This window comes from Osmia bicornis, chromosome 6 (assembly GCF_907164935.1).
Source record: "Osmia bicornis bicornis chromosome 6, iOsmBic2.1, whole genome shotgun sequence".
Classification (NCBI taxonomy): domain Eukaryota; kingdom Metazoa; phylum Arthropoda; class Insecta; order Hymenoptera; family Megachilidae; genus Osmia; species Osmia bicornis.
Window position 1 is genome coordinate 1,488,069 of NC_060221.1, and position 16,189 is coordinate 1,504,257.

The following is a 16,189-nucleotide window of genomic DNA, read 5'->3' on the forward strand; positions in this document are numbered from 1 at the left end:
ATCGATGTCGAAAGCCGATTCGCGATAAGCCGATTTCCTCGTAGAATAGGAGAAGATAGAATTGTTTCGAGGTATTAACGAAAGATGATTGGTCGTTTCAATTGGCGAAAGAAGAAGGACTTTATTCCGTTCGTAATTTCATTCGCCACGAATAATTGAATATTTTTTTCTATAATTATTCATTTAACAATCATATCACGATCGCATGATGGAAGATTTTAAACGATCTCTGTTAAAGAAGAGGAACATTAACGAGTTTGAAAATTGAAAAAGTTACGAATAAAATACGAGCGGACAGAAGGGCGGTTTGTTTTTGCTACGTGTACATTCTTTGATGGCATCGAGTTGAACGTCCAATGAAACAAAATCGAATGTCCAACTCTGAAAGGGAAAAATCAAAGGAAAACGATAGAAAAAGGATTTCTATGGTTTTGCGGAACGTTGACGTGACTCGACGTGGCTAATTGCTATTATTCGGCTGCAAAACCAACAAATTGGACGAGTCTTTTGTGTAGTTCCGATGCGGCTGTAATAATCGACAGCTGTTGTATCGTTCCTTTGCATCCGGAGACATGATTTTAAACGAAACAATACTTGTTTCCACGAAAAATGTGAAAATGTAAAAGGCTAGAGGGTAATTAAAGGGACGACAGGAAAAACGATACGTTATGTATTTCAAAATTAACGCTGAAAGACAATGCGGATCGTACGATATTACGTTACGAAATAAGAGTCGGTGGAAAATAATAGAAATAATAGAAAAAGAATGGGAATGGAAGAAAACTATCCTGCAGCATGATGAAATGGACAGAAGCGTCCAGTGGCACGTGAACCATCACGACGTAAACACGCAGCGTTTTCAACGGAACGTCAATATTCGACAGTTCAATTAATCCACGATGTATCATCCCTGTGGGAAACAGATGGGGTACATTGTACGCCCTCCATCTACCGGATGCATTCCGAGCGTGGCGAAAACCACGAACGCGATACGTACAACACGGTTATAAAGCCGTATCCGGGGTATAGGGGGCACGCTTCTCTCTTCGCTCGATATTGTCTCTCCGTTGGGGTATAAGTGCCACGGGAAAATGCGCTTGACACTTATGAGGCTACATTTCCTCGAAGAGACTTCCTCTCTGATGCTCGCTTTTCCTCCTTTTTCAACCCTTATTCTCTCGACGAGTTTCTCGTCTACGAACGTAGCGGCGCATGTTTGGAATGCGACACGGGAGAAGAGAAACTGCTTACGCTTCCGTCCACCCTGTTGTTTCCGCCCGTCGATAACGCGACGGGAAATTCTCGAATTCCGCGTCGCCCTTTTGTTCGAAACCCACGGAATGCCGTCGTTACGAATTTTACGCGCGAGCACGGATTCCCGGAGCGTAAGTTGAAAAAGGCAGCGTCGATGGTTTCTTGATATATACATATATTTCCGCGAAAGCGAAATCGGAAGCGTGCTAACAAAGCAGAGAGTAGTTGAACGAAATCGCAAATTCCTGGTCCGCGTCGTTATCGTGCACGAGCAGGTGTCGCGCATAATTTCTCTGCCGCACGGGTTCGCCTCGCTTCCTCGGTGTTCCCGAAAGAAGCATTTTCCAACGGGCGTGAATCGTGCCGGATCGCGATTTCCGGCGCGATCACTCGTTCCGCATGCACCATTTCAGCCGTGTCGCTTTTGTTAGAACCATCAGCGGAGAAGATTTACGAGCGATTCGCGCGATCTGTCCACAGAACGGACGTGCCAGCAGCGAGAGCAGCGAGGACGGAGCGGGAAGCAGCGCGAGTACCTCGCGAGGAGCCGGAAGCGGATTCGGCCTAGGGGGTGCGTGCACCGGAGGATGGCGCAGCGTTTTCGGCGCGGTTTCCGGCCGAGAATTGAGGCTGTACGAGTGCGCCCCTTGGAGCCCGGAAGCATGGGCCTCGCCCAGCATCACCTGCCCTTTGATCGCAACTCGGTGAGTACACGTTTTTCCTCTTTACTATAAATCTTTCTTTTCCACAAGTTTCTCACGTTTCCTTTAAACTACTAATTCCTGGTATTAGCTGCAACTAAAGAAAAACTGACCGACGACGATAAACTCGTCAATTATTCCGCTCGCATGCTCCTCGTATTAACTTCAGCTTAAATCCCTTCCTCCTCTTCTCTCCTGCAAACATAATCTCTCTCGGAAATCTCTTGCGAAGTATTAACGCAACGAGCGAATCTCCAGGATGGTTGTTCGCCAACTTCTGAATTCCATCCTCGAATCGAGGCAACGTTAAACGGGAGGCGTCGCGTCGATAATTGCAATCGATAGTCAGGTTAGGCGGGTCGATCGAGTCGAAACGAATCAGCGTCGCGAGGCGGCGCCGCTCCATGTCGCGCCACGTTTTAACGCTCCCCTCACGTAACGGTCGTCCCGACACGACGCCGCGATACGAATACTCGAGCACGCGAATAATAGTCTTAATTAAAATAGTGGTCTAACGAACACCGCTAACTGCGGTAATCCGACGTGCCTCATTGGTAATCCCCTGGCCGTGCCTGTGAACACGGAACACGCGTTGCGTTAGCCAACCTGGCACGATCGAATCGACGCATAGGCCGTTCTGATACATACGTGCCGTGGAATGACACCTTCCTGTCGTGTCCGTTCACGAGGAATATCGTCCTAATGATCGTGTCTAGACCAAGGTGGTTAAATAAAAATACGAGGCGTCGTCAGGATACCTTTTAATTTACAAAACCAACGCTATTGATTTTCTGTCTGTCTCGAAAATCGAAGGGAAGTTTCGGCAAACACGTATCACCGTTCTTAATACTTCCGGTCAGGGATAAAACGGGTTGGTTTCTTCGGGTTCGGTTAACGTGTAACGAGAGTCGAAGTTCGCGGTGAGAAGTGCAGTAGTTCGTAAGACAGAACCGGACGGAAAGAGATGCGAAAATGACCGCATTCCCTGGAATTGGATCTGGTAGGAAGGTGCTCGCGATCCGGAAAGTTAATGCAACCTGGGCCAAAGGAACCCCTAGACATCCACGGGACTGTGGTTAATTCTACGCTGGCCTGACTGCGGTAGAAACATCGAGGAGACAGCGATCTTGTTCGATGGCAAAAGGTGAAAGGATCCCGAACGAATTAATGCTTACTTAGAGTAATTAATTCTTCTCTTTAAAACGTTGCGTTTTCATCGTGTAGGATAATGAAAACGTAGATGATAATTGAATGAACAATTTCCTTACAATTAGCGTAATTCGTGTTCCTTTTAGACAGTGACTTCATTATTTAGTCAGTATTACAGACAGGAATCTGAGAATCTGAATTCTCAGAACTTCATTCGCAGTATGTGCCGTCTAATTACCTACCTTTGAATGATTAAACACGCGTCTCATTTTACTTTAATATCCTTTGAATTTCTTCGTTAACAAAAATTGTGTTTCTAGATTAATACAGTTAATTAAAACATGTTAAAAATTTTATCAAAATACCTTGTACTCTTGCTTTTCACTTCTGTAATTAGCAGAAACGTAAATACAAGGTTTATTCATTAACAGAAAAGCTTCAAAGCTGACTCACAGACAAGGAAAATCACCATCGAGCCAGAATTGCCGTGTTGATGGATTAGCTGTATTTAAAGCTCGCCTTATAAAATACACTTCATACATCCAGAATTAAAATTGAAATTTTTATTCGAAGATTAACGAAGATTCAAGTGAAAGATATAGGTATTTATTGATTTCTAATTATTACACAACAGATGGTGCAATGAAAGGGTTAAAGGGATTGTTTTGCAGCGGTTCACCTTTAAATCTTGTTTACATCCGGTGTATTACCTCGCGTCGTATAAATTGCCGTCCTCACCGATGGGGTGATTAATCGCGTTGATCGTAATTAACGATTTAGCACGGCGCCCACGGAAACTTCAGAATCACGTTCGCGCGAGAGGCCCTCGACAGTAATCGTTGCCGAAGTAATCGCCGAAATTACCCCTCGAACCCTCTTCTAACTTGTTCCATTATTAATTACCGCAGAAACATCGTATGCCCGTTTAAATAACCATTTCCCTCATCATCTACCTGACAAATATCCTCGTCTGACTATGGTTCTATCTTTCTACTTTTTCAATTAAAATTCACGATTCTATCGAAATCAAATGAATCTTCCTTCTCTTACGATTAATTACACATAATATCGAATTACACGGATCGCAGTTCAGCGAATAATCGAAATTTTAATTGAAATTCCAAATAATCTTTCTATTCAATTATTTAACCCTTTCGTTATGAATTTTCCCAAAGAAAATAGAAATATTCTATCCCTTCAAAAATTTCTATGTGTATCGAAACGTATAGAACAGGTTAAACAAGTAGAACGAAATCGCTGTCCAATCAAAACCGTAAAACGGTTAACTCCTCCTAAAACAAGTAGAACAAACCGCGTCTAGTCAGACAAGTTAAACAGTCCGTCGGTGTAATCACGTAAGTAGAATAGGACCGCGTCTACTCGGACAAGCGCAACATTGTTGGGCAAACAGTCGGGAATAATAGAGAACGAAGTAGTTTGTACGAGTTGTTTCTCGTTCTACCTTATCATCTCTGCGACAACTACGACAAGCAAGTAGTGTATATCAACCACTAGCTCCGCCGGTGTTCTTCCGCGAGAAATAAAGTTTCGAGAATAAGCGACCAGTGGCAATAAAGGTAGCTACATTTAACCTTTCGCCGAGTCCGAGTCTCTCGGAGGAAACAGCGCGAAATCGGTAAGGAAAGAAACATTGCTAGTCGCACGTGAAGCATGATTCATCATGAAATACCGCGTCTGAGCTCGCGTCTCGAAAACACGTCGGTGGATATGAAAAAAATCATTTTCAAAAGAGTCTTACGTACAAGTGGACACCTATTTTCTCGACAAGGATTGCACCAGGCTCGTTCCTCGTTTCGTGTCGTATCCATCTCGACTGCAACACAATATTTCTGAGCCGACGATTCTTCACCGGCCGACATATCCGCTCGGAACCGAGTTGAAAATTGCTAGAACGTCAGAGAGGAAGACGTCACCTCCACCAGGCACTCTCTAATGCCGCGAAATTCCCATATCTTTGCCTGACGTACCGTCACTCGACCTTACCCACCCCCGCTTCTCCCCCTTGCACCCATGTCTCTCTTTCGAAATGTATTCGAGCACGACGAGCTTCTTACATAAATCACGAGCGTTTAACCTGGTTCGAAGAAGACTCGTGTCTTCCAGAGACCGGAAGAAAGGACGAGGAGACGATGTGCCAAGCCGGCTATAATATTTTAAGGGATGAAACGCGTGCGAATCGGTGTCCTTTATCGTGGACACGTATCCTGCGTGGCGAGCCGGAAATCTTGCACGTCGAAAGGGAATAAGGAAACCGGAAATTCTCTCGTTTGAGAATCGACGTGGATTAATAAGGGTTCCGAGGGGATGAATGAACTCGATAAACGGGGACAGATGTTGCTTTTAGCTGGATAAGCAATTCTTTCGAGAATCTCGAAAGAGACGGGCTTTCGATAGGTATTCGTTCAAATGAATACAAAGGATTCAGACGAGATTGATATCGATTAAAAATAAGAGTAACAAGTTTTCGTAGCATAGAGGCGAACGATGCGGATTGAATTTAACTCGACAAGCGATATTTAAAATCGGTTCCCCGGTCGAAGCGCGTATCGAGCGACGCGAGCAACCCCTCGCCCCGCTTCCGTCGCTGTATCGACGCGATAGACATTTATTTCGGCGAGCTTTTCGGATTTGACGGATTAGACCGGAACGGGTGCGTCGCGAAGATATTAATGCGCGTAGAAGGTTAACGAGAACGGTCCGGGCGGCCTGAAAATTCGATATCGAAGAGGATGAAGGATAAACCCGCGGCGGCGAGAAAAAGAGGGGGCGAAACAAAGGAAGGGTAACCGTGGTGAGGGTAAAAATTGAGGATAGATAAGACTCTGCTAAAGACGCCATTCGTCTGCCTCGCGGCTGACAGCCACGATAAAGTTTCTTTCACACCGAAACGCGTCAGAGTGGCTTAACTTAGCTCTTCGAGGTTCCTGCCCCGGGAAGAAGGATATCAGGAAAAACACAAAGCTGTCGTTCTATCGTTGATGCTGGCTTTACTTGGCTTTAGTGGCGTGTTAAGGGTGAACTTAATTGGCCTTCTGCCCGACCTACAATTCTTCTCCCTTTTCTCTCCCGTTTATACCCTAAGTGCGAATTTACTCGATTCGTCGTATCGTGAATTCTATAGCGAAACGTGGAAAGCGACAAACAGCAACGAGAAAAGTGACAGCGGTTCGAAAACTGCTGTTCAGCCGGTTTTAATCCAAATTGATGACCGCCCGTCCAGCGCGAGTCGACTGATAATAAATAAAGTCGAATGGCGTGAAAAAAGAATTTTTCAAAAACCCGATTCCTCGATATTACCAACCTGTGGATACAGCACCGATCGCGCCAATTGACGCGCGAAAACGATCTGCCTCTTAAAAACCATAGACAGATCGTTCGAGTTTCAAGCACGCTTCGTGGCAACCCTTTCGAATAACGCGATGAGCGAGCAAAATTCGCCCCACCGCGAAATTGGATTTTCTTTATCCCTTGTTATTTTCGACCCGTGAATCGTCTCTTTTTTTATTTTCAGAAACGTTGCTTTTGAACGAAAGCGTAATCGCGAGGATTATTTCAAAGTAAATATCGCGTTAATACTGTTTGAAGCTTTATGGGTATAAGCTGTATTTAGAAGGATAATATTTCTCAACGTTTAGGCAGCAATGCAGGTAGCTTCGTCGCGAATTCGAGGAAACAACAGTGTTGATTATTTGAAAGCTTCATATTCTTTATGAAACCGATAACTTTTGAAACACAGCAGTAAATTAAGGAACCTCCCGGGGGTTGTTTGGTTGAAATTCGAATAAAATTGAAGAAATCGGGTCACGATTGCACGTTAGGCAGGAGGGAAAATCCGGCGGCTGAAGCATCAAGGAGGAACATCCAGGTGGAAAACAACAGACATCCGCACGTCGTCCCGTGAAATTGCGTTCGACAACGGCCGTTTCTTTCATCTCGGTGGTTGCCTTCTTTCTTCGTTCGGTAAGAGGGAGCGTTAGGCGAAAGAGAAAGAGAAAGATGGCTCGGTTCGTTCCATTTGCGGATTTTCCATTCTGTCTGTCCTTGAGCCGTGCTTTCACCCTTTTCTTCTCGCGTGTCCCAAGCCTTTCCCTTTTCCCTCCCCCTTTCTCCATCGGCGGTCGGAAGAAAAGCGAAGCGAACGGCGAGGGGATCGGAGGGGAGAAGCACGGGTCAACCAGGAACGGAGAAATATTTCCAGGGGTTGGTAATTTATAGAATCGTCGCTGAAACGGCGGATCCGACGCCCCCGTTGGAACAGCTTAAAATCCGGTCGACGTAATTGGATGAAGCCTCGACGTAACCTTTCGCGTGATTGTGAACTGTGAATCCTTCGTAATTCTTCCCTTTCCATCGTGTTCGATTCTAAAAAGGTTCCTTTGATTTTTCGTTCGTCGCGAAGCCGTAAAGCTGCCTGTCTTTCGACGGCTCGGAATCGTCTCTACCTTCGATCCGCTGGATTGCTCTTAATTCTTTACGAACAGAGATTTATCTCCGAGATTTATCCCCTTTTATTCAACTGTGAAATTGATCCACTGTGTAAGGAAATCGTGGCTCCTGCTCCTTCTTGATAATATTATCGAACTCTCGGAAGACCAATCGTAGTTTTCTTAATTAGACGATCGATCTGTTGCAACGCATGTACAATAAATTAAATTGATACTTTGATAGCAGCCAGAACAATGGAATACTAATATCTTGAATATCTTTGATATCCGTCTACAAAAGGGGGTTAAAATTGTATTCAATGTCTGATCACATTTTTCCTACCGAACACTAGGTTTCTATTTAAATTCCAGCTTCTTTTGTTTCTCGTTTAATATCTGCCACTCTTCTATTCTACTCTTTCTCGTTCTCTCCGTGCAATTTCCACCTGATATTCGCAGTTTTATTTAAATTCCCTTTCCACCTGTTCCAGCCGACCCATTTTCCATTTCCACCACCGTCTCTCGGTATACATATATATTCAAAGGGAAATCCCTTCGTAGTGCACACTCTCGCCTACATATTATTACGTACACATAAACTCCTGTACTGTTTTCCCAGCGTTAGATCCTATCCAGAACGTGGCGTTATCTAAACTACGCTCTGATTCTATTTCTGTTATCGACTACATCCACTTAACGAGCAGAACCGAACAGCATGGGTTAACTTACTCGCGCCACGAGACTCTTTGCCTGTCAAATCCAAATTTCCTCTCCGAGCGTGCTACAACATATATTACACACCGTTCTAACTCTCCCCGGAATGTAATTGTACTCTCGAAACTCGCAATCCTCTGCGCTACGTCCTACAATCACACATTCTGGGAGACGAATTCAGTTTGTTGGCAAATATTTCAAGAAAATCATTTTCGTTTTATTGTTAAATGTAACGGTGTAGGTTTTACATTTTCCACGTCCGTTTAAATATTAATCGAAATACCTCCGAAAAAGGGACGCGACGTCGTTTGAACTGGAAAACAAACGTTCTCATTTACGAAATAGATGGAATGGCAAATGTTCCGCGCAGATTCGTTTCCATTTATTCCATCCGACGCGACGAATGGAAAGGTCCGCGACGAATTTCCCATGGAGACAGATCAAAGATCGTGGATATTGCGAGAGCGTGGATTTCATAAAGCGGAACAATCGTGAAACAAAAGGTGAAGGGAAAGGGTTCGCAGTTTAATGTTGAACGAGTTAACGTCACTCGTTTAATTCGACCACTTTTCCCTATCTTCCGGCTCCCTGTTCGTCTTGTCTGTTTCGTTTTCTCTTCGGCGACGAGTAAAGGAGAAGGATGGTCGTTTGTTTGCCCCGGAAGACAGTTAACCGTGGCACGAGCGCGGATCAATTTTAAGCGGAAAGTTTACTTCGTTCGACGGAAAAGCGCGGCGTTCAAACGAAATTGGATTTTCATTGCGAGAACCGAGGAAAGCCCGCTTAATTCGGCCGTTTCTTTGTCTCCATTTCACTTCCGTCCCTGAAACGGTGTTATGAAACATCGCTCGAGTTGAAATATACCGAAAGGCACTTCTTCAAGCTTGGTTAACCCTTTAACCAAAACTATTTCAAAGAAAGGTTAAAAGAGAACAAATCCACGAAATCATGCTTGATTCATCTTTATTATTTATTCCTGACGAAACTGTGTTTCGCATAATTAAAGATCCTCGATCCGCCAGGATCTTTGATTGACTTTCCAGGTGTGATAAAAATAGAAAACGAAGAATATGGAGAGAGAAAGAAGGGTACCGGTAAATAAGAGAACAATGAGGGGAGGAATTGAAAGGGAGGTGAAATGAAAAAGAAGGAAAGGAAAGAGAAACGAATGAAGGGAGCAGAATGCGAGCGAGCGAGTTACTATAGGTCAGACGCGAGTACGGGGGTGTGAAAGATGGGGTTTCGATAATCGAACGGTGAACCGGATCAATTAAACTGCGCGAGGGGTGGGCATTAATTATCGAAGGTGTCGTCGACAGTTTCCTATCGCACGTGCGATCCAACCGTAATATTCGCGCCACGAGTTCAGGATTTTCCTCTCCTCTACTTCCTTTATTTCCACGCGTACCCCCCGTTACCTCGCCTTTTATACGATCGTTTGCTACAATTTTCCTTCCATCCTTGCCGGAACGTACGATTGCAGCCGCGCGGTGTTAAACACTATAGTTTAATTTGCCGAGAAAATAGAGAGGGACAGGAAGATCGAGGAAATATTAACGATACCGTTGCGCCCCGACAACATTCGCTCGGGCTGCAAACGCCGGAAGATATTGGATTAATTATAACGAAATTGTACGAGCATCGCGTCAACGTTCACTTTTATTTTCCCTGCGTCTGTGCCCGACCGACACAACGGCACCGATTTAAACGAACACGGATAATGTATTTCTTTTTCTTTTTTCTTTCCGACCCGGTCTGGCGCGCGGTTTCATGACTTTCGCAAGCTTCGAACGTAGCTCGTACACGCTTTTATTCGCCTGCACTTGGCTGATGAAATTAAACAAGGAAGTTGCGACGGTTCGAAACTGCACTTCCAGCCAGGAGAATTCGCCCGAGAGCTCCGTGCGGCGAATGTTTTAATAACATTTATTAAGAGGTAAGGGCAACACAAATCGTGCTCCGTATACGATCAAGCCCGGAATTTTATCGCTAATAACTGAACCCTGATTAACTTTCTGTTATTGCAAAGCACGCGCCTGGTTGTTGCGGTTACAACATATGGACCGAAGGGAATTATTGAACCGAGCCATAACACGCACGTACAATCCGGTTCATAAGTTCGTGGGACATTTATTAGTTCCAGCTTTGCCTTTAATTCACATCTTGGAGGTTCGTTTATTCTAAGGTACATATTAAAAATGTCTCGTTAAATTGTTGAAATGGAAAATGTATTTTACTCTTTTTCATCGGTGTATCGCGAAATCGTTGGGCTATCAGCAACCACGTGTTTCCGGTTTATTTCAAGTGCCTTGTTATCCACGTTTTGTACAACACAGCGCCCCCGCAATTTTATTCCACGCTTATCACAGTCGAACAAGTTGTTACGCGCGAGATTCAACGATGTGTGCGCTGTGCACCCAATTAGAACGTTTAACAAAGTTACACCGTGTTTTTAATGACAGAATCTACCCATGCTCCGTTTTTAACACTGAATTTGCCTCATGGAAGATTGCATATAGATAGTCCCCTTGGAAAATTGAATTACTCCGGAAAAAGTGACCATCCTTTTCGCTTCATGGTTTCCCTTGTAATTTTCCCTCGTTGATTATTGTTTTAACGTTCTTAATGTTGCTCTCGTGATGTTTCCATCAAAATGCGATTTTTCCAAAACAGGTGGAAAGTCAACAAAAAAACTCGTCTCAAGGAAAAACTTCTAACAAAAAACACCCTCGGGATTTGAACCCTAGCCTCCCACCTGAGTAGTCTTTTATCTATTCTTAAATATTTATTTTGCAATAATCCATCATTCACTGACTCCATTCAGCTATTATTCCTATAGAATATCGAAGATGAATTTCTTTAAAGTTTATTCTTTTACATCGCGATGTTATTATTGATTAAACGTATAGCCCGAACGGAGGTGATTATTGAGAGGATTTCTACCAAGAGAAAATCAATGCAGCACGTACAGGTTTATGAATTTTTCACGATTTTTTCCGCGTATAAAGGAACTAAGAGGAAATATTTTCCATTTTCATCAAAATGCGCGCGTACCTATTCGAACATTTTTCATTTTTAATAAAGACACTCGGCCCACTGTTGCTGAAAATTTCAATCCGATTTCAATTTTGTACCAAACACTCGTATAATCCAGACGTTTTCTTAGAACCTTCTAAATAAAAAAAGGAACAATAGAATAGAATAAATATAATCTTCATCAAAGCTTTCAATTTCATTATACGATGTCACGCTTTGAAATTCATAAATTGTTCACCGATATAATAAAATAAAAATATTTCTACCGAAGGATCGAGTGGTCTTTAAACCGCTTACAGCGACCGATTATTCATCCATCGAGCCAAACAACACCGTGGAGAGTACTTTTCGAAAAGTTTGTTCGAACCGGGAGGGAAGATGTATAAGTCTGATATCAGCCCCGTATCTGGAGGATCGTGGAAGAAAGGAAGAATCGAAGGAAAAGAAGTAAAAAGGAATAAAACATAGGGGACGGGAGGAAAGACGGAGGGAAGTGGAGCATCGGGAAGCTATTTCCGGTCGAAGAGGTCCGTATCGGGCCCGGAGAGCTACGAAATGACCGACTTAAGGAAGTTTTAGTGCGAGACAAACCGGAAGTGATTCGGCCACGACCGAAACATCTCTTCCACGGCCGTCGGAGAAGGAAGAAACTTTCTTCCCTCTCCCACCGCTTCTACTATTCTCCTTCTTTTTTCCCTTTTTTTTTTTTGGCCGGGATTACGGGCCCTGGACGAACATCCATTCTCGTTTAACGCCTTTATTTACCGTCCGTTGCTGTTCCTTTTACCCTTCTCCAACCCAGTATCGTTCCTTTTTCCTTTGGTGTAGTTGTACATTTCTCTTTCGCCTACTTGGCTTTTCGCTGCGACCGGCTATTCTTCCCTTTCCTTCTCTCCGAACTGCGAATTCTTCTTTGTCTTTGAGTGGACGCTCGATTATAGGGGTTGAAGAGACTTCTTCTTCTTCTTTGCCTTTGTTTGCCCGTTCGTTTAATTGTTTGGATGATGGTTTACAGCTTAGTAGACTTTATTCCGGCTGGATGTTGATGATGAAGCGCTCGTGTTGCATCGCGTTATTCTTGCTGGAATGTTGTACAGTTTCATGAAAGCTTATTATTTCCAGCCAGACTACCCGGTTCGTTCTGTCAGCTAACGTTGCTGCGTTGTTAAACAGAGATAAAGGATAAACGTACAGAGATACATTTGAAGAGAAAACTTTTTATTTATCATTGTTCTTCTCGTCGAATCGCACGAACGCTATTCTTCGAAAATTTAATTAAAATAATATGAAAATTTTCAAAGATCTAATATATTAGATGTTAAAGAATATCGTACGCGCGTGATCTCGCATCGGAGATGATAACGACAATAAAGACGTCGCTGAGCGAGCGTTCGGTCGTTTACAAAGGAACGTACACGTATTCCCTTTCCATTGTACCGGTAAATTTACTGCACAGCAAAGTGAGAGATTCCGAGCCGTAAGCCGAGTGGATTATTCGGGGGCACCCGTTGCATGGAACAACGGATCGTGTGGCGAATAACGTATGAGCTCCAGCGGGTGCAATCCCAGCTCCGAGCGTTCCCCGCGGATCGCGTTCGACGGCTTTTCCCTGGCCCTCGAACATTTTCCACTTTCGATAGTCAATGCCTGGAAACGCGAAAGTTTCCACCACGTGGGAGACGCGAGTGCTTCGTGAGAGAATTACCAGATACGCGAGACCGAGAGAGAGATGGTGAACGCATTAAGGCCCGGTGCATCGGTACGCGATGGATTCAACGAGCCGGGAATAATAACGATCCTTCGATTGTGCCCTCCCTGATCTCGTATTTCAATTTCGATCGATCGTTTGACGAGCGACGCGATGATGGATCGAGAATGCGTGAATCGACGCGTTGAAAGGTGAAATCGAAGAGTTATTCAAGCATTTTAGTTATTTCTTTTCCTCTTAATCGGTGTAGTAGAAATTATTTTTATTTATGATACACCATTAACTTCACCCCTTTTGTAGAATTCTACACTCGTTATTTCCATCGTCTCTCATTTCCACCCAGTCGAATCGCGAATAAAACCAAACACCGGTTCAAAATTTCGTGAAACTTCGCCTGGATCATCCGGTCGCTCGTCAAACCGAACTTCCTGTTCCTCTGTATAGCCGATTTTTCCCAGGCTTCCCATTATGCCGTTACGTTCTCATGTTTTTTTTCCCTCTCCTTTTTGGTCGTTGGGCCAGGGCATTTTTTCGGTGTCCCTCGGAAAAATCTATAAATCTCGCGCGTACGTCAGGACCATTCGTCAGCGGGCAGATTGCAGCGTCGCCGCGGGACGGGCTTCCGAAAAAAAAAAAAAAGGAAAAACGGGGGCAGACTTTCCCCTGCTGCGCCCCTTTAACCGTGCGATTTTTACGATCGAGGCCGGATCGCATGACGAGGTAATTTACCTTCGAAGAGAGAATTCTCGACACGCTGACGCGGTATACGTGTCGAGCGGGGCCACTTGAACCGCGTCGATGCAAAAGCTGCGGCTTTCCACCCTCGAACCACCCTCCCTGTGACTGGCGGTACACCCTCCTATGGACGGTTTGCCCGCGGCTTTCGGCGTCGCTGCGCCAGCGATGGATGTTGCCAGACACGATGGCTTTTCGAGCCACCCTACCGACGCTCGTCTCTTTGTTCTCCCGGCTTCGTTGGGTCGATCGTTGTTGCGATGGCTGCTTGTCTCCAGGATTGTTCGATTCACAGTACGTGACGCTGCCGGTGGTTGATTGTGCACCGCGATGAACTTGATCCTTTGTGTGTGTATACGAGTTTGGGAAGCTTTATCGTACGAGGGTTGTTGCGAAAAATTTCAACGGTTTAGTTGACTCTTTACACTTCGCTCGATTACGACGACTATTTTCGTTTATTATTAACATTTTTACCATTGTTTGATTGCAGATTGGTGTCCTCCCCGGCGAGACAGAGCGAGGCAGCCAGCAGCAGTAGTGGAACGACGCAACACGCCGCGACGTTTGCGGTACGAGTAGGCACAATTGACGGCGTCGTGACGCATCATCTCCGCGCCGAGACGCGGAGGGATTTAGCTGCCTGGGCCAGGGCAATCGTTCAGGGCTGTCACGCGGCTGCTCATTCGTTACGAGAATACACCGTTCGTAAGTACACCGCAATTTCTGTATTTTAAATATATTTAAGCTAAGGCTAAAATAAGAAATAAATAATAGCGGGTGAAATACGCGTTGCTGCAGGAAAGGGAAACGGAACGGCCGGGGTATTTTGAGCTGCTCGTTGTTACACGGCGTCCCATGCCCGTTTGCTTCGAATGAATTTTAATTTCTTTTCATCGTTCCTGGACGAACGGCAATAATAAATTGAGATTAATGCTCTCTGCCCGGGTTCGTTCTACCTTTTTCTCGCTTTTCGTTCAACTCTCATCGATCATGAAACACTGTGAATATCTACGCGAGCAGAAAGTCGACAAGAAATATCGCCAGGCGTTAAATTTGTATCTCGTACAGTTAGGTTTGCTCCTTTTTTTTTTCATGAAAATTTCTAACCAAAGGGATTTTTGTTCACAGGATGCACGTGGCAAGGAAAGGCGTGCCAGCTGGTTGTCAATCACGAAGACGGTTTCACGCTTTACGCGGCTGGGACAAGGGGCGTCGGTGGGAACGGGGTGAGTCCAGGGTCACCGCCGACCCCGTTATGGAGAAAATCCTTCGACAAATTGAAAATGTCCGCGGACGATGGGGCGCGTCTACTGTGGCTCGATTTCGGCGGCGAAGATGGAGAGATTGTAAGTAATTTTATATTTTTCTTAATTAAAATTGTCATGATTTTAAATAAAAATCCCCTGATGTATCTGCATGTAAAAGAAGGAAAATGTCGCGAACGAAACGAAGGTATTGTGAAAAGAAAAGAGGCTCCCCTTTTCTCATCCATCGAGTATTGAGAATTTTAATTGACTTCACGTAGACTATCAAGATTATTATCTTCAACAAGACACACACACACACACACACACAGGGAACTGGGATAAAAAAGATGGCTTATTGTGTTCGTCTCGATTGTGGGAGGATAGCAAGAATACGTATTTTACATCTTCCCCAAACACTGTTCGTTCGGTTCCGTTCAATGGTCATTCATAATCGAGGGAAAGGGGTGGGGCTAGGGAGGAAAGCATCAAGAAGGTATAAGGGAGGGTTGAATTTTCTCCGCGACAGACGTCTCGATGGAAAAATTATTCCGCTCTCGAGCAGCTTTCTGAAACGAAGCTGCAAATGGAGAATCCTTGGAATCGTTCCTCCTTGGAATTTTTATTAAGCGCACGATCACTCGGCTCGTTCCGATATGGAACTGTTCGATAACGCTCGTTGAAAAATACGGTCCTCTTTCCCGTGGAAAAACAACAATCGGTTCGATGGAAAATATTCCCTTGGCCGGTATTGCCGGTGGGATTATCCGAAGAATGTCGGGATATTAAATCGATCTCGAAGCTTACAGAACGCTTTCTTCGCGATATAATTACTTCTTAACGAATTCTTCGTAGCGAAGTTCTGTTCCGTTGGGATTATCATTCATTTTACATCGGTCGGATTTAACTCCCTTGGCCTTAAAGTTCTTCAGGTTTCCCTGGCACCGCAAACTTTGCCTATCGAAGTAGGATAAACGTTGAAGATTCTTTATTCTTACGAATTATTAAGACTTGCGTTTCAGAGGTGTTAAAGATTACTTTTGAAAGGCGTCACCGAGCAGACGATTATATTACATTATTATTTACTATGTATTTAAACTAGTGAAACGCCCCGTGTTATGCACGGGGAATTAATCTGTTACAATTTCACTTATGGGCCTCGGCTAAACCTTTCTAGTTATTTATTATTTTTTTGTCTTTAAG

General features: G+C 44.3%; 1 protein-coding gene across 3 annotated transcripts in view; it reads left to right on the top strand.

Moving 5' to 3' along the window:
* The window catches only part of LOC114873503 (beta-1-syntrophin), a 216,888-nt gene that overhangs the window by 195,513 nt on the left and 5,186 nt on the right, over window positions 1–16,189 (top strand). For all 3 annotated transcript variants that reach the window (XR_006829508.1, XM_029181902.2, XM_046286125.1), the window contains exons 5-7: window positions 1,735–1,958; window positions 14,233–14,447; window positions 14,871–15,088. Coding sequence is in view for 2 of the 3 variants with exons in the window: in XM_029181902.2 (XP_029037735.1) it covers window positions 1,735–1,958; window positions 14,233–14,447; window positions 14,871–15,088 (657 nt within the window). In the remaining variant the exon portion in view is untranslated. The remainder of the gene's footprint in view (window positions 1–1,734; window positions 1,959–14,232; window positions 14,448–14,870; window positions 15,089–16,189) is intronic.